Source organism: Artibeus jamaicensis, unplaced genomic scaffold (assembly GCF_021234435.1).
Source record: "Artibeus jamaicensis isolate MK-2021 breed Jamaican fruit bat unplaced genomic scaffold, CSHL_Jam_final scaffold_537, whole genome shotgun sequence".
NCBI classification, from domain to species: Eukaryota; Metazoa; Chordata; class Mammalia; order Chiroptera; family Phyllostomidae; genus Artibeus; species Artibeus jamaicensis.
In genome coordinates, this window is record NW_026522047.1 from 4,604,339 (window position 1) to 4,623,485 (window position 19,147).

The 19,147-nt window shown below is 47.3% G+C and overlaps 1 protein-coding gene across 4 annotated transcripts in view; it reads right to left on the reverse strand.

Moving 5' to 3' along the window:
* The window catches only part of TRPC3 (transient receptor potential cation channel subfamily C member 3), a 52,556-nt gene that overhangs the window by 5,775 nt on the left and 27,634 nt on the right, over window positions 1-19,147 (reverse strand). For 2 of the 4 annotated variants that reach the window (XM_037129911.2, XM_037129913.2), the window contains exons 5-11: window positions 17,479-17,695; window positions 15,806-16,039; window positions 13,894-14,158; window positions 11,100-11,295; window positions 9,627-9,836; window positions 8,404-8,451; window positions 6,630-6,713 (exon numbers count right to left, since the gene is read on the reverse strand). In XM_037129911.2, coding sequence (XP_036985806.2) covers window positions 6,630-6,713; window positions 8,404-8,451; window positions 9,627-9,836; window positions 11,100-11,295; window positions 13,894-14,158; window positions 15,806-16,039; window positions 17,479-17,695 — 1,254 coding nt within the window. Of the gene's footprint in view, window positions 1-5,053; window positions 5,307-6,629; window positions 6,714-8,403; window positions 8,452-9,626; window positions 9,837-11,099; window positions 11,296-13,893; window positions 14,159-15,805; window positions 16,040-17,478; window positions 17,696-19,147 lie in introns of those variants that run through there. The other 2 variants (XM_053658601.1, XM_037129912.2) reach the window with 2 other exon arrangements.

Sequence of the window (19,147 nt, forward strand, 5' to 3'; positions counted from 1 at the left end):
ATTCCTGTACCAACATTTACGGAAAGCCCGCTCCGTGCTGGCCAGGGAACTAGGTACCCAGTATACAACAATGAACACAGCTCCTACTCCAGTGAAACATCACTGGGACAATTCACTAGGACAGGTGGACATATCCAGGGTGTAATTCAGTTTAGGGGACAGTGAGGGCAGATTCCTGTATGAAGAAATGTGTGTCAGTGAAAGTGGCTGGAGGGAGAGACCCTTCAACGAGTGGCGCTGACACGATGGACTGTGCCGGAGGGAAGGGTGAGCCCGGACCCCTGCCTCACACCACACACCAACTGGACTAAAGACCTAAATGTAGCAAGTGACACCTTCTAAAGGAAAAGGGAAACACGTCTCAAAAAGGGTAGCATAAAGAATAAACCATACAGAAAAGATCGATAAATCTGACTCCATTAAGACAATTCAACACATTTATACACGAAAGGGCACCAATAAAAGAGAACCTTATGTCCAAGTGGACTTTTCCTATTGTCCTGGAATTGTTCATCAACCCCAACTGGTGATGACCAAGGACGCTAAGGCGCCCAGGATCTAAGTCCAGGTTGCCACCAGCAGTTGGGGCCAGCCACCTCCTGTCAGGCTCACTCAGTCACTAGGCCAGCACTGAACCCACCACATGCTTCCTCCTTCCCCAACAAGAAAAACACTGAGACACGGACGGGAATCACAAGCTTTTTCCCCCGGCATGGAAAGGAGGGTGGTGCCCCCCCCAAGCCAAGGGAAGTGGGGCGCCCAAGGCAACGACTCCTGAAGATTAGGGTTGATTATACAGAAGGGAGCCTGGCGTCGTGCCCCCGTCACCCATCTTGGCCAGCAGACCTGCCCCTGGCAACTGTCGGGGCAAAAGGAACGAGGGTAAGAGAGAAACAGCCCTTGGGGCCATCTGTGCTTTCTTTCCTTGGCAAACGTAAATTTCCACTTGGCTGCGTGGAAGGCAGCCACCCCCATCAGGGGGAAAGTATTGTCTGTTCAACAAACGGGCCTGGGTCCTTGGCTGTCCGTGGGGAAAGGGGTACAACCAGATCCACCCCAAGTCGGAGCCCGACTTCCAGCTCAGGGAGCCGTGCAAGGGGAGGCAGCCCACGCGGCCTCTCAAAGCCTGGAGACCCACCCCGCCCAGTCAGAGAGGCGGCCCTTCGGGGCCTGCCACGCAGAGGGCAGAGGACGTGGAACTGTGGTCACTGTTAGGGCGGCGGTGACCGACACCAGGGCGCTTTCCCAGCCCACAGTGAGCGCAGGTGAAAGCGTGTCTGCCCTTTGGCTTCTTCCTGGATACATGACTTCTTTTGTAGCCGAGGGAACAAAAGTTGGCTTCAACTCTTAAAGCTTCCATTTCCTCATCTACTTCCCGGGGGCCATGAGACTCCACTCCCGCCCTGCGTGGATGAAGCTGTCAGAAGCACGTAAAAGCAGAGCTCCTGCTTAGAAAAGGTCAGCTCTTGTGAGCATCATTTGCAAAGATAAAATCTGAAGACTAAGATCGCTACATTCCCTAGTACAGTCTCTAAACTATTTCTGTAGCATTATCTGAAACCATGCTAGAAGAAGTCTATGAAAACTAACATTTATGTCCAGAGGGATGATAATGGGAGAAGAAAGTATGTGGAAAGTTCACACGGTGCTCCGGCTTCCTGGAAGCACCCCGAGCCAAGGCCCTCGGACCACATCCCCTCACCAAGAGAGGGAAGCAGGCAGGCGCACCTCTCTCCATGTCTCCCTTCAGCTGCAGGGAAGATGGTGGGTACCAGCCTAGAGTTTTCCCCCTTCAAAACCAGGTGTGTTTTCAGCTTTCTGTGTGCCCCGCAAAAAGTTTCACCTTAACATCTGCGGCGTAAATACACTTACGCACCACTGCACTGCGTTTGAGCCTCTCTACAGGGCGAGCAGACACCGCACACAGAACTGCAATCCGGCTTACCCCACACGTGACGCTACGTGGAAACCGCCTGTCCCTCAGCTCATGGTGGAAAGACAACTCATGCGAATGCCAAAATGACGTGCAGCTGGTACCAGGGGCAAAGGTCAGCCTGTCCAGGGTGTCAGGTGACTGACTCTTCAGAGATACTCTGAAAATGCTCCGAATCCTGATAGCAGCGTTAGAATTACTGTGTCCCACAGGGACCACCTTAAAGGAGAAATCCCCGTGTAGCAGACTAAGACCTGGAATTTCTTTAAGGTAAGTTGCATATTATAATCACACGGCATAAAACAAAAATACACAACAAGTAATTGTTGTTATCACTCACAGAGTCCGTAATAAAGAGGTTTTATCTAAATATAAGTAAGACATTTGGGTCAAGTTTGGTGTGCGAAAAGCTGAGACTTTTTCCCTCCGAGTTTCTTTCTCTACTACCGATTTCCGGGAGGCGCGGAGGATGACTCCACAGGCAGAGGGAACCTTCTCCTTGGAAAACATGTGAAAGACGCAGGATTCGGGGTCTCCAGGCGTTTAGCAAGAATCACCTCACTTAGAAGCAACACAATTTTCAGCCACAAGAAGTTTGAATTTGACAGGGAATTTAGGAATTTCTCCACTTCTCAATTACTCAAAAGCAACAAGGAGAATCATAAACAGAAAAACAAACTCTTTCTTTAATGGAATTCAGAGAAATACTTACCTTTTTTTTCCCCTTAAGTAAGATTTTAAGAAAAGGTCAGCTGGGGGTGTGGGGAAATATTAAGAGCTAACATTCATGGCTGAGAACTTCCCTTGACCTTTTGAAATAAAGTCTACAGAAGCTTAGAATACAGGGTTGAAAGAGGAATTATAAAGAAAAGTCATGTTTTCCAGAAGCACTCAGTGAAATAGAGATGATGTATAAGCTGAAAACTTTCAAGAAGGGAAAACCAAAATCATCACCAGAATGAAAGGTAAATCAGAGGTAGCATACCTGAAAAGGGACGAGACAAAATACAGTTTAGAAAGAAGAGGCCAAAGGAGACATGGATGAAAATGGAAAGGGAACAGAGAAGAAAATGGTAGCCATGGAAGACAGGGGAGACGCAGCAGGCATCTAGCTGGAGTCTTCGAAGACGGAGCCCCAGACAATGGAGCACAAACAAGGTTTCAAGACATAAGAAGATCATTCAGAGATAAGAGAAGACTTGAATGTGCAGATGGAATGGCCATACTGTGTGTCAGAAAAATTCGCACAGAGCCATCCATGGAACAACCAAGAGCAAATTATTGAATTTAAAAGATTAAAAAAGCCAAAAGACAAAAAACCTGGGTCCTTCAAACTGCAACCTCAGCCGGAAAACAACCAGCCTGGCCTCAAAGTGTCCCCATGAACCCGCCACTGCAGGAGTGGGGACAAGGTTCACAAATGCCTTAAGAAATAAAGTCATGTCCAAAATTTTTAGAGCCGGTCAGTATAAACGTACAGAAAATAGAAAACAGTTGAGAACACGAAGTAACTCAGAAAACGTAGTTTCCATGATCTCTTCTTGAAGACTCTATAAGGAGATAAATTGGCAACAAAGCAATGAATAGAAAACTATGGCAACAACTGGCAAACGGACTAGCTGCGGGGCTCAAACTAACACCAACATGGGTTGCACTCCTGACAGGGTGGTGAAGGGGACCAGAAGAGGCCACCCCAAAACATGCCACAGGGGCTTATTTTGAACCGAAGGCAACTGAGAAGCAGAAAATGAGGAAAGCGATCTCTGCCCCCTCCCACCCACCTAAAAGCAGGACTTCGGCTTCCCTAGGGGAAGGGCTGGCCCTCCAGCCTCCCGCACCGTCACCGGGACAGAAGGCTGGCTCGGAGACAGGTCTGCACAAACCAGCCTTCCTAGAGCCCCGGACCAGTCTCTCCCAGTCTCTCCCAGCAGCCTCCTGCAAACGTACTTATTTACCTTCCCAGGACTTCCCACCCCCAGGAGCCCAAACCTCCATTCCTTTGTCTTGCCGCTTCTCCCGGAAGGTATCTGAACCCCACATTCTAACTGCCCCTTTCGAGTTACTTATTTCCTGTGCCTCCAAGCTCTGCATGTATAAATAAGCTGTATTTCCCCCCTCCAATTAATCTGTCTTCTGTAAGTTTAATTCATAGGCCTTCAGTACCAAACCTGATGGGTAGAGGAAGGGTTTTTCCCCCCCTCTCCTACAGTTCTAATGATTTAACTAGCAAAAACTAGGAGGAGAAGGGGGAACGTGATGCAAGATAAACAAGCACATTGATTTTCTCATCTTTTAGGGCTGGGGGGTCAAAAGATAGCACTTGAAACTTGGAAACCAAGTAACAGAGATATCATTACCGGTAAAGACAGAAAGATAAGCCTAAGACAAACAATATAATCCACTTCAGCAGGGACTATCAGTTCCCTTCCCTGTTTTTTGTTTTGGTTTGTTTTTTGGCTTGGCACAAGGCCACTTGGAATTGAAACTTTCTTTCTTAGTTTCCCCTGCAGATGAGCTATCTGCGCTACTTTATAGAAGCTCCTTCTAGGGAAGAGGCCTCTCTTTCTTCCCTGTTGCCTTCTAATTGTATCTTGGAACCCAGAAACAATAACCAGGGCTCCAATAGCTTTCCTGGGCCATGAGAACCCGAGGCTTGACACAGTGGAGAAGGCGTGGGTCCCAGGCATCGTTAGGGACCATACCAGGCCTGGAATGGCCACCTCCTGACTTCCTGAACGTGAGAAAGACATTTCTATCTTCTCTGAGCCACTCAGTGGCTGGTATATTTGGTGGTTCTGTGTCATTCGCACCAAACTTAATCCTAATTAATATGAGCATTATGAGGATCACTCTGAAGTGATAGTAAGCACACCGGAGAAGACCTGAATGCATGGAAAGGCATGCATCGTGTTCTTGACAAGAAAGGCAGAACACTATAAAGATGTCCATTCCTGGATGAACACGATCACAGGAAAAACACCAACAGGATATTTTGCAAACAAACTACCCAAGCTGACTCAAAAGTTCAAACAAATAAACCAACAGAAGAGCCTAAAAAACCATGTAAGAATCCTCAAGTAAGGACATGTGAAGGTGTGTATGTATTTCATTTGTGTGATTTTCCTTTAAATTATAATAATTAAAATAATGTGGTTCTACAGCACAGAAAGCCCAGAACCATCTCGAAACAGACACAGGAATTCAGTAAATGATAAAGGTGGTGTTTTCAATGGATAGAAAAGGTAGAGGACTCAACATGGCCAGCAGGTGTCATCACCTGGAAAATAAACTGGAACCCTCGTCTCACATGTGCATGGAAAGGTCTTCTCTGTGGGTCAGACATCTTCCAGTAAAAAGTTAAACCAGGAGAGTACTAAAGAAAATACGTAGTTTTTCCAAATTTTTTTCTCATATGGTGGAAGATCTTTCTAAATAGGACACACAATCTGACATCATAACGACATTTGTAAAATTGACTACACAAAAATCAGAAAGTTGGAAAAAACACTCGTAACCATTAAAAAGACACAACACACTGGGGCGGGAGGTGGAGAATTCAGTTCATACCACAGATAAAGGGTCGATTTCTTAAAGTAATTTTTAAGAGAATTCCTCTTAATCCATAGCAAAAAGCCCACCAAGAGAGGTGAGTATATATTGGGTCTTAAGTATAGAGAACACTAAAAGTAAAGAGAGGGTCAAGTTCATTCACGATAAAGAATGCGAAGTGAAACTACACTTCGATACCATCTTCACCATCAGGCCAAGACAAACATCTTTGGTAACACGCTGTTGGGGAATGAAGGAGGCTATGGGCACTCTCATGGATTTAGTTTAAGAATTTAAATTGGTACACATTGCATCAAAATCAGTTTGATGATAATAAAAAAATCAGAGTGCACTTACACTTGAACCAGAGAGTGCTACAGATTTCCACACTTCAAATGTCACATGTGCAAGGTTACTTACTGCAGTGTGGCTTGCAGCAGCTAAAACGGGCAATAGCACCCATTTCCATCAACAGAAGACTGACTAAGTAAGGTCACATAATGGAATATATAACCATTAAAAAGTCAGGCTTTGGCAGTGGGCCAGCAACTTTGCAGAATTTGCTGCTATAGAAAAACTCCATAAACAATGATAATCATTCATTATCACACATTATAAATTCCTCATTCCTTGTTCTTGTGATCTTGTGCACATCATAAATCTAAAGATTGGATAATCAAAAGTGATCAACCAAATGGAAAATTAAGGACTAGAACCTCTTCTGAATTGGAAAATAGTGTTCACATGTCACATCCGACATCAAAATGCAAAAGGTATTTTAAAGTAGCACCGATGAGACAGCGCAGCCTAAGAATCCATTTGAGAAAATGAATTTGAAGAAGTGAATCAGAACATTATTTTCCAAATGCACCGGATCTCACCCCACTTCCTCCAGCTCAGGGGAAGTGTCCTTCAGAAATCGTGGCAACAACTTTGTTTTCAACAGAGCAAAACAAATTCCTCCTCAAGTTAAAAAAAAAAAAAAGAACTTGGGCTCTGATTTATAAAATTCCCTCTATAGTTGGACATACTCTCTTCTATCTTCATAGTATATCTGAAAAATCTAATTGTCCCCATGACACACACACACACACAGACACACACAGAATTACAGATAGACAAGGAGAGATGTCTAATGGATGCTTACCTGATAGCGTGTTGGCTGATTGAGAATGCTGTTAAAACTGTGTGATTCAAAAACTCTCGGGTTAGACTGAGTGAAGAGGTTTAACTAGGAAAAAATACAATTAACCTAGTAAATTAGAATACATTCATTTGGAAAATCAAAAATATAATCTACTTTACTCTCCTTGGTAACACTTCTGGAGTCCACCCTTTGGAGGAACATTTTGTGGAAGTCGAGTTTTGTGAGTGATCTGATATGTTTCCAAAGGTAAAAATCAGTGTGAGCAACACGCTCACGTTTATCGGCATGTTGGCAGCGTGCGCTGCAGCAGAGCTGATTAACCGTAAAAATTCTTTGAAAAGTTGGCTCGTGCCGAGCAAGCGTCACTGTTCCCAGAATCGTGGCCGCTTAGTCACAATGAATTTGGGACACCGTGAAGCTGCACGGGAGTGAGTGACGGCCCTGCTCCCAGCCCTGCTCCTCTCCTCCACCTGAACAGAAACCCGCACGCTCGGAGGGCAGCCTTCAGAATTGGTGACCCACACATGGGCCCAAAGAGCCCGGAGGCTCGGGAGTCTTTAACAGACTTCACAACTTTGGAGAGGACTGGGCTGAAGAATTTTGTTTTTTTTTTCCTTTTTTCTTTCTCAGTTTTAATTTGGGCAGGTAAGTCCCCAAGGCAGGAGGCACATGTGGTCACCACCATTCTGCCTGGGGCAGCGAGGGGCCCACTCTCCCCACACAAGGTGTGCTCCAAAGTCAGCGCCCCGCCCCCACCAGCCTGCCTGTCTTCCAGGGATATGACTCAGGGAATGTGGGTGCCTGACGAAGGAAGGGGACCCTCCCCACTCTGTCCTGCCACCGTGGAGCCAGGAGGAAACTTCAGCTGGCGAAGAGAACTCTCCTAGGAGCCACTGGGGGTCAGTCTCAGACCACCGACTGAGGCTGGATTACAAAAGAGTTCTGGAGGCTCCTTCCTTTCTTCTAAAAAAAAAAAAAAACAAAACGGAAGCATGATTCATCCAAATTTGTGCTAAGTTCAGTCAGTACACAGAGAGTATCTGTGTCTATGAGATTTTGAAGTGCAGCTCCACATACAATTTAAGACATAAAATCAAAATGGCAGTTTTTAACCAGAGACTGGGTCGGGCATCCAGGGGCGTGGCCCCTGAGCTCAGAGCCCAGCCTTCGCTGCATTTCCAGCCACCTCTCCGAGGAGAACAGCTGTCCTTCCCACTGACCCCTGAGTGGGGCATGCCACCTGTCCTTTAGGGGGTCCAGGAAGCCCCCTGGCATCTACATGCCGTCTCTGTTAGTGTCTGTCCTCTACATCACCACAACATCAGGCACAGAGTCAGTGGAACCGGTTGCCTACAGAACGATGCCTCTAAGGGGTGAAGTGTAAGAGCCGTGTCTTCCCATTCTTGAGAGGCTTCCTTTGACAATAATAAAGGCTCGGTGACTAAACGCCTAGAGAAACAAAGTCCATTTCGGCAGCAGCAGAATTTGCCCAAGGCGGCATTCAGAGCCTGGCCCCTTTAAGAGACCAGCCACCCTGCGGTGGAAGGTGCAGCTGGTGGGGAGGAGGGTGGGGCAGGAAGCGAGCCAGAGCACAGCTGTGAGCAGGAGGCAGCCATGTGCAGCGGGGCAGGTGGAGCAGGAAGAGCTAGGCATCCACCACTGACTTGAACCCCACACCCGCCCCGAGCTGGCTAGCACCGTGACCTTGCACGAGTGAGTCACTTAACAGCTTCGGTGGTCTTACCTATAAAATGGGAGTGACAGTCACACCTACCTCACAATGTTGCATGAGGTTCAAACGTACAGCAAAGCACTCTGTAAACTGTGAACGAGGAAGGGCACTGGCATTTGTTGAGGCTGGAACTTTGTACCTCTGTCATCCCCATAAGAACCCTAGGAAGTCTCCTCTTTCGGTTGGGACAGGTGAGGCTCAGCTTGAGGAAGAGCCTTCTCCATGGTGCGTGCTAATGAGCCACAAGCACCAGAAATCAAATCTGGTGTGACGCTGAGGCTTCTTCCTTACACTACACTGTTGCTCTCAGTGCACAGACAGGGCCTCGTTCGGAATCAAGGAATGTCCCAGCCAGTCGCTGCCCTGCAGCCTCAAGAGCCCACCGCCAGGTGTAAAGGTGTCAAAGGCCACCTTCTTAAAAAATAAGAGGCCAGGGTTTTACAAATCTTGGAAAGGCACATCTGTTTTAGGAAGTGAGAAATTAAATTGCACCAATCCAGCCTCTGCCCAGATGCAGCCGAGCAAATGCATCTCCTGTTCTGGAGGGCCCGTCTTTCACGAAGATGGCCTTGCTGTGTCGGGGCTCCCTGCTGCCGGCCGTGTTCACAGCCTGGCGCATTCACTCCTGCTGCCTTGCTCACTAAGATCTGAGGTTCTGCCCGTGTCCTTCTGTCTCCTATGCCCAGGCTGTCTCTGAAAACTAAGGTCACGACAGTGAACTGCTGTCACGAAACTCACCTCTGTTGATGAGTTTGACTCTACCGAGACCACTCAAGGACAGACCATTCTTGATTATTTATAAAAGGGGCATTTCCGGTGAATATTTGAGGGTGCCCATAGGCTTGCGGTGATTTTATAATGAAGGAAAATGTTTTTAGCCCCCAATGGGTCTGTTCCAGTAAGACCGTGGTCGTGCGGACTGCAAGTGCAGCCACGAGGAAAACATGCCATCCGAACCGTTTCACTTCAGGACAACTGAGACGCACGGACACAAGGAACAAAGAGTTCTGTCCACTTCTGACGAGTTAAAGAGGTTTCTTGTTTGTTTGTTTTGAATCTGTTAGTTTACATGCAGTTATGACCAAAAGCAAGGCATAGACTAAGTGACTTCTGGAAACGATGTAAAGGTATTAAGTATTAGTCTATGGAAGACTATGGAACAGACAATACTTCCAGCTCTAAGTTCACACATAAAAACTACTGAACACACATCAAAGACAAGGAGAAAGATGACATTTATCATAAGATTGGGGTCCGATACCTACCCTGGACTTCGAGTTCCCCAGTCCCATTTCTATGTCCTTCTGAAGCCTTCTCCGTCTGCATTTGGAAAAGTTAATGATCCGCATGATGAAATAAACAAATGACTTTGGACTGGGGACTAGACTGAAGGGTGGAGGTAATGTTTTTCCATCATCAAAATAAGATAGCCAAAGTTTTGAACGAGCAAACTTCCATTCTACATCACTGTCATCCTGTGTCACAAGACAGAAAAGAAAGAACTCATTTTAAAAACTAAAAATTCTAGTAATTGATTCCTGTAGGGTCTTACAACGAACCTAAATTATGCTCTTGAAATAGATAAGTGACTTATTAGTCTCTATTATCCCATATAATATTTTATCACTTTCTTAATATCCATTTCTTAAAAATTTTTCTCTCCCATAAGCTTCTGTGTGCACCCACTGAAACAACCAGAACTTCTGTCCCCCGTGCAAAAACAAAGCGAAAGCACGAGAGTAATTCAGGACCGAGGAAGGATGGAAGGACTCATTCCTCTTTCCCCTGCCAACTCTGCATGTCCGACAATAGGTCCCCACTCTCTGATCACCCTCCTTCTCCCTCTTGCCCCTCCAGTAGGCTGTGGATACAGCACCTTACACCCCACGAGCAAAGGGGAAAACGCACTCAGGTGAAATTGCACTTTGGGGTTTATGTGCCTGCCGTACGTCCTCAAATGTCACAAGAGGCCCTCCATGGCCCACTCCTGTCCTGTATCTCCTTTGACCCCCGGTACTACCCACAGGGATGGGCATAACATGCTGACCGGAGAAGGGTGGACAGAAGACAGGACAGGAGGCGGCCCCAGGTGGAGGAAGCGGGCTCACTCGGCTCACACGCCCCGGACTGCCATCGCCACACCCAACCCGGTGTGCAAAGCCCCTGCTTCCGTTCTGGAGGACCTCGCTTTGACAGCGCCATCTTGCATATTTCTGAAGCACACAGAGACTCACTGGGCTTAACAGACAGCGAAGCACTAAGCAGATGCCCAACACTAAACCGGAGGACATAAAACACGTACACAGTGGTAAAGAAGGTTCCAAATGAGCCCAGTCCAAAACAAAAAACAAAGGGATTTCTAGAATATTGAAAATTCTGACTGGATAAGAACATCACCAATGTTAGCCAGGTGTCTAGTAATTCCTCAACCGGGGCCTTTCAGGCAGTTGGCTGGCTAACCTAGGAGAGAGTAACTTCCCAACGGCCAGTGGTTCTGCTAGCACTGACTTCAAAACTTCCGAAATACACCCTGGGAGTGAGGGTGAGGTCACGGGCCCCACCGTGCTCCTGGAAGACAATGGGAGGCGTGTGGCTATCCACCCAGGAGGAAGACGCAGAGAAGGGTCCAGCCTCCTGGTTCACACAAGCTGGGCATCCCCAGGGCTTACAGCACATGTGTGATCGTGTGAGTAGAACAGGTGGCGAGGAGAGACGCCACAGGTAGGAATCATGCTTACCTCAATTTCTTGGTACGAACTGTTAATCATAGCAATCAACATGTTGAGTAAAACGACCACCATAGTGACATTGTATATTCCATAAAGAACGTATCCAATATTCTCTATGAATTTGTGATCATATTTGAGCACGACAGAAGTCACTTCAGACAGCCCAAATATGGACCAGAACAACGTCTTGAAACTTTCTTCCACGCTGTTGAAAGAATAAGGTACATAGTCAACACATGAGTAGTTTTCAATGTTAGAAAGTCAAAGGCAAAACCAAGTTAGGCTCTGAACACAGATGCAAAACGCCATCATGAAATAGCACTAGCACAAACCCGGGAGCAGAGCCATTTTCTTGTAACATTTAACAGAAAGCATTCTGTCGGGTTTTCAGGAACTCGCAACCGAACGGTGCCAAAGCCCAGCTTTTCTGTAAGTTACCAGGAAAGAATTCCCTGAAGTCAGCGGGGGAAGAAGTCATACAATTCCCAGCCCCTTCTCCTGTGATTTTGTAGGTGGCTTAGAATCTACATTGGGTTTTCCAGCATCGTCCTTGCAGCCCGGCAGTCAGGAAGAGTGAGACCACCCTAGATGCCCACCCAGGGGCACAGCACAGTGCAGCCTTGGGGAAAAGGAGACCGGTCTAGCCTCACGGGCTTAGACAAAATGGTAGCGGTGATGTAGTCTGAAGTGAAAAAATAAGGTGTAGCGAGTAACAAATATTCTACCATTTGAACAAGAAAGGGGAGTAGGCGGACACTGCTGTCTCTGTGAGCGCCCGTGGGGACAAAGGCGCACTCAGAGCCTGAGGCCCAAGGGCGAGCGAGAGAGGACAGGCTGTTCGCCGCAGACACTGCCCCAAGTGAATGATGTGTCACAAGAATTGATTACCTAGCTGAAAGTCATGCTTAGCTGCGAGAGAACAGGAGGCAACAGAATGAAAGATTCCTCTTCTTTCCCCTCAATTTAAATTAGCCGCCCCCCCGACTCTTCCACCCCCACCCAGAGCACAGAGGCCCTCAAAAGCAGGCTAAGTCCCTGCTTTTACCCCTTCAGCGGGCGTCGCCAGCTGAATCTGGCTGGTTTGTCACTTAACCCAGTTGTAACCACTATGAACAGCAAGGCAATCCTTAAACTAAACAATTATGCACGTACAATTCCATCGCAAAGGAGAGGACAAAAGGAAGTTCTTTTTCTGAAGAAAAGATTTATGAAAACTTTTTTTGGTTTCTTATAACAGCTTCTAAATAATTCTAGATTTATAGGCTTCGGTACTAGTTTATTAATTCATTGGTTCAACAAATATCGATGGAGCTCCTATTATGTTCTAGAAGTTGTGCTACACCCTGGGGGTAGAGGGCAGAGTGAAACTGCTGTTCCTGCAGTCGCTCTATCATAAAATACTGGACCATGTGATGTCATACTGCGCATGCCAGGCGGGGACAGAGGAACTACGACCTCCGCGTTACCACCGCTAATTTCACACGTCACAAACTCCCTGCCTTGCTTTCTCCTTCTTGCTGCTTTGCACCCCACCTTCACTCTCTCTGTCTGCAGTGAAGTCTCTCCCTGGGTGGGGAGAGGGGACAGATGCCGGCAGGTCCTGAGCCCCGCACTGTGGGCAAGAGGCTTTCTACAAATACCTCGTGTAACCCTCACTACGACCTGATTTAAACCTTTTCTGTGCTTGTTTTGCAAGTAGGGAAACTCACCCAGAGACACATTAAGTAACTTAATCAAAAGGCCACAGCTAGAGCCCAGCAGGCCTGCATTCCCAACCAGGTCTGATTTTCAAGCCCGTGTTCTTTCCACCTCAGCAGGTTGCCCCGTCCTCACATAGAACCCGAAGAAAATGCCAGGCGTCAAGTGAGTTCTCAGAGTTCTGGGGGAGGGGGGGGTTGTGTGCATGTCTCTCTGTGCCTCCCCACAGGGTTCAAACAGAGTTTTTTCTTCACTGAAAGCAAGTGAGCTTCAGATCTCTTTCACCCCTAAGACCTGCTCCATACTGAGTATTTGAAGACATTCACTTCAAAACAACTTGATGCCTGGGAGGGCAGGAGGTTCCGCCTGAGCCCACGGGGAACTTGCTGACTGTCCAGCTGGTGTCCGGTGTGGCATTACAGGGCACAAAGGCGGACAGCGGGGTTACGACCTCCCCACTTGCAAGGACTGCAGCACAGGAGAGCCACCCCTCGTGACAACCAGACCCAGATAGGTGACAGTGAACTTACAGTCCAGATGTCTCCATGCTGAGAGAACTTAAAAAGGACAAAGACTAAGGGAGCTTAATCAAGGAAGACTTCCTGGGGGAGGGGGTCTCCACAGTGGTCACCAGCACAGCTAAAGGAAGGGAACAGCATTGCCCTCACAGCGGGCTCTATGCACTTAGCTGTGATTTCTCTTCCTCCACTCCCTGGACTAATTAGTGATGCATTAAAGTGAGAGCTGACGCCTCTTTTTTGAAATAACAGTAATGGCTACAAAATGATGAAACTAAATTTAATGTCATACGTGATGTAAGAGACATCCAGCATTAAAATTTTATTACCCAACTCTCTCAAAATAGCCAATTTTGTCTAGGATTTTTCTGAATGCTGACTCATTCTGGGGTCAAATGCTCACTAAGCTCCAAAAGAGGAATCTTTGGAGCAATGTAATTACACACAGGCGCTAATTATTTTTAGTGGATTTTTTCCCACTCTTAACACCGTCTGCATTCCGATCATTGCACCTTTTCCTCTGCTCCCTCTAGACGTGTTGGGGCCGCTCTTCCTCGTACTGCTTTTTTTCTGGATATCTTACTTACGTGGTAAAAGCAGCGTTAACTTTGGCCCCAAGGTAGTAAGAGTAAAGTATGAACATGCCAATCATAAAGGCAAGAAACACCATAATGAAGAGGACCATGAACTTGAAGATGTCCTTCACGGTCCTGCCGAGAGAGATCTGCAAGGGGCCGAAGCTCTCGTTGGCGGGGAGGATGTAGGCGATTCGGGAGAAGCTGAGCACAACGGCGATGGCGTAGAGGCCTTCAGATATGATCTGCGGGTCCGAAGGGAGCCACTTATCTCGGGCTGGGAAGAGAGGGGGGAGATGAAAGCTGACTTTCCACTCATCGCCCACAATGCAGAGTCAGTACCTTACATAGGGTCTGTCTTGTGGGTGGGTGCTTAACCTCTCAGTCAGAAACACTCTAGAACCGATGACCAGTATGGGCTCTCCTTTGTCACGTTAAATAAGAAACATATGAATTCTACGCCCAGATTAGTTATCTCAGTGGAGAAAATACCATTAGAAAGACACTCGGCTGACTTCACACTGAGCAGAAACAGAGCAAAACAAAGAATGGAGAAAGATTTCTCACTTCCTCGGATGCACACAGCCTGGGTCAGGACTGCAAAGCGACGGCCTCACTGAGTTCCCCTCACTGACTAGGTTTATCGGCCGGTCAGTTTCTCAGCCTGGCAACTCAGCTGCCCCACAACTTCTGCATCTCACAGGGGGGACGTGGGTTCGTCTCACGGCAGATGCAAGTCAAGGGTCGTGGTCAGAGAAGTGAGAATGTCACCGAATCACAACAGCGCTGTCCGCACAGTATCTGAACAACACAATTCTTCCCGGAAATCAAAAACTGCTACTGAGGTGCCCCTTGTTTTGGAGACAGATTCCAAATGAGGACCCTGAACACCCTATGAAGGTCACATAGGAAGGTCACAGCAGACTACACTCACTTCCCCGGAAGGTCGATGCAGCGCCCTGTGGTTAGTTTTGTGTGAACCGGGCCTCTCCCAGAAAAGTGCACGCCTCGTAGACATCTGATTACAACAACACAGGTGACCATTTACCGAATGTCTGATATGCACCAGACGCTGAGTTTTCAACAGACCCAATGGTTCTGGTGTCCCTACCATCTTCTTGCAGAGGTGCAGACACCGAGACTGAGAAAGGTTAAAAATTTGATTGAAATCGCACATGTGATTTCCCTTCAGGCGACAGCCATCAAAGACACGTGAATACACATAAATAAACAGGTGATTGTGATACTCGAGGTTTATATTACATGAACGTGCAACACACATTCTTTAATTATAATTCTTTAATGATAAAGGGCGATCGTTTGTTCATTGGATCTGGTCTCCGGGGCACAAACACACCCTTGCTCGCCGGCAGTAAGAGGTGTATTGTGAGCATCCCCCCCCCCCCCCTCTGGGATTCCTGCCGGTTCTCCGGGCTCACGTCTGAAGGCCAGAGTAGCTCCTGCTCCTCTGCGTCTCTGTCCTCTTCCCCTACGCGGGCAGTTTAGCACCTTTTACTGCCTTGCCTCCAGGAAGACGCACTCTCAGCGACTCGCCTTCCCCGTCACTCTGTCACTCTCTTTCTCCAGCTATTTCCCCAGTTACGACAGTTTCATGACCTAACACAGTACATCAGGGTGAATTAGGTTGTGAGGCTGAAAGGCCACTTTTCTCCCACCTTGCAGCACCTTCTTTTTATGGATGTGAAAACTAAGGCACACGAAACTAAATGAACCTGAACAAAGTCACAGGGCCCGGGAGAGTCACAGCCTGGCTATGAATCCAGCTCGAAAGCTCCTGCTGCTTCTACTGTGCAGAAGCATTCAGCGCACCTCTCACACCGACATGACCGTCTCAACATTTCTTTCCGAAGTGCGGCTCCCACAGCCTTCCTGAAACATGGGGACCCAGCGGCAGGTGACTCACCGTAAGTGAAGTACTGTATCTCTGGGGGAAGGGTGACTTCGCTGAGGTCACTCTCCTGGACGTAGCTGTCCACGTACTGCTGTGCTTTTGTGGCCTGGATGAAAGCCAGGAATCTGGCCGTGAAGGCGGCGATGAAGATGGAGAGCATCCCGAAGTCCAGCACGTTCCACAGCTGCAGAATGTATTCCCTCGGCCCTTCCAGCCAGAGCTCCTTGCACTCAGACCACATCATTCCTGTCACAACACACACGGAGGGCACATGTCAGGCTTCACGGCGTGGCCCCAGAAAGTCGTGCATCCCCATTGACACAATGGCCCGTCTGCGAAGCACCAACCCCAGGGCGCCCCAAAGCCCGGACTGTCCAGCTCACCGGGCAGAGTCAACAGAAGAGGAAGCTCCCACTACAGGAACGACTCCCTCCGCCAGTCTGACATTGGGGGAAACAGGCCCCCCGCCACGTGGGCCCAAACGTCCGCCGCTCAGGCAGACGGGGGAGGGCAGGAAGGAGGAGAATGCCACAGAGTCAACAGAGTTTGCCCCATGAGGCTTTTGGGGACCAGACAAATTCACGTTTATGAAATGACACTGGTTCGTTATCAAACCCCAGTGGTCAATGGAGAAACAGTGCCGGAGTGAGCACCTCACTGTGGACTTGTAAGAGTAACTGTCTCCCCCGCCCCCCGGGAGACCTTCCATCACGCCTCTTGCCCTGTACCCTGGGCCCCCACCGTAGGCAGGTGGGTGAGGAAAAGGGGAGGCCCTGCAGTTGGGAGTCGGCGGGTGGGGAGGAATGGGAGGCAGCACACTCTACTCTGGGAGGGAGGGCGCTCCTTGCCTTGACTACAGCAGGAGAAAATACTGTGGGATTTTTCAAAGAAATGTTACAGCTCAACGTAAAATGTATAAAATAACTGCTGGACCCAGACGGAGGCCATGGCCATGCAGGAGGGGGAGGAAGGAGCCCACTCAATCAGGGACTGAGAGGACACCACGGAACTCACTGGGCAAAACAGAGGGCGTATAAAGACGGCTTCGGATTAGCGGTCAACTAGTACGCGGGTCCCGTACCCATTGTTTTCCCACACTGCTCAGTTTCCCCTGTAACACAGCTACACCAAATGGGCTGTCACCAGGGGGAGTGACAGCCATTCTGACAATGGACACTCTCCCCGAAAACCTCACAAACTAAAATAATATAAGCGTTCTTTACTCATCAGTTAATAGCCATTGGGGTTACTTCACGAGAATTTCAATTAACTATGGGATTGTCACAGTGAGTCACATTAAAAATCTTACGTTTTTATTCAATAATTGAAGTTCAATTTCTGAAACATAGTATATTAGTACTAGGTTCGTGTTACTTACAAAATTTTAGCTTTAGTGTTAGGATACCTTTTAGCATTATCAAGCTGACAAATTATTTGATTATTTCACTCTTTCACTAATCTAACCATGGTGATATTGCTGCCATCCAATGTAAAATAACATTTTAAATAGAAAATGACATTGGGCTGGTGGACACACAACTTACTACACAGATGGTGCATTACAGAATTGTATACCTTAAACCCATATTTTATTAGCCAATGGTACCCCAATAAATTCAACTTAAAAAAAAAGAGAGTGAAAATGGCAAATGAGCATTGTTTTGGGTGGCTCTCAGAGGGCTTACCAAGAACCCACACCATGATGAGCATCTCGGTCCACGTGAACTGGGTGGTCTTGACCCTGAAGATCTGTTTGGGGTAGTCGATGACCGTGATGTTGGGCAGCGTTCTGATGCCTTCGAATCGGTCAGAGGCATTGAACACCAGCAGGCCCAGGAAGATGATGAAGGAAGCGGCGTGAGCCACAAACTTCATGAAGGGGCTTCGCAGAACCTTCCCCAGCTGTGATAAGGCAAAAAAAATGTTTTGTTTTCACTTTTGAAAATCCGGCTTCCGCCTACGCAAATCACTACACAGGATTAAAAACAGATGAAATGAGAACACTTTCAAAGCTTTGCTTCTGGTTTTGAAAAGCCATACATTGTGAAAATCACTCCTCTTAAAGGGTGTTTCCCACAAAAATAAGTTACAAAGGTTTCGGCCTTCACTGTTTCTAAACACCCAGCTCGTCCTAGAATGTACTGCATTCACAGACGCGTTTCTGAAAATCACGGGGCCTACGCTGGCTGTTCTTATTTTTACATTGAAAGACTGTGCAATGTCAAGGTTTTTAGGGTTTAGGGATAGAAATTCCAAGTTTGCAGTGTATAATCCTCTACTGCTTTATAATTGAAATGTTACAATAAATTTGTAGACTTGTTCATTTATCCCTGAAATGTTATGCTGTGTCTGCAGCACACTGAAAACCCTTCAAAAATTAAAAAAAAACCCAACCACTATAGAAGTAAATTTTAGTTCTCATTTCTAAATATTCATGCAAGTCATGCTTTGCATGATAGAAGAAAGGCAGAAAATACTATAATCAGGATAAATATTTTGTCTGTTACTATCCCAATTAGAAGAGAGAGGTAGATACACAATGATTAAAACCTCTAAGTAGGTCAATTTAATTGAAAGTCATGCTTGAGTCTGGAAAAGTATATAAATAGTACAAGATCATCTTAAAGTTCATTTTATAGTTATTTTAAGGTAACTTCTTTAAAATCCCATGTGATCTGATGTCCTTAAAAGCCCCATGTTCCAGGAGAAATGAAAACAATTCCTCCTGTCCCCAGGGCTTCTGTGGCCCATGATTTAGGCACATTTGGTAGATTTATCAGGGAAGTGCTCCATTCCACACGCTCAAACCCCACTTTTAAACTCCGTCTGTGCCCTTAACAAGTACCACAGTCCACACTCAAAAGACTGCAAGTTCAAACAAGTGTTTTTGTACGTCCACAACCTTGACTTGATGTTAACAAACAGCCACGAGCTGTCAAGCTCTCCTGGGATGGGCCATAAATGCACACAGATGAACGTCACATTTTCTACCGGAAAACAAACAATGCTTTCACATGTCACCGTGCTGTTCCGCAGCTGTACACTGTGTGTGTGGGGGGGGGGCGGGGGGGACCACATTCGTAGCACTGAGTGATTTCTTGGGACTTGCCAAGTCTCTAAAAGGTTGGTCTTTTAAAACTTTAAGTAACATGAAAAGAAAGCAGCATGCCTATCGTAAAAATGGGGCACGTGCAGAGAATTCTGGCTACATGGTCTTTTCCCCACAGGGCAGAGGGCCTGTGGCAGGTGTGAACGGGGGTAGAAACGGCTCAGGTCCCTCCTTTTGCTCCTCTGCTGGGCCGAGTCCCCAGGCCAGAAGCTGTGCTTCTCTGGGTGGAGAGAAACAGGCCAGCG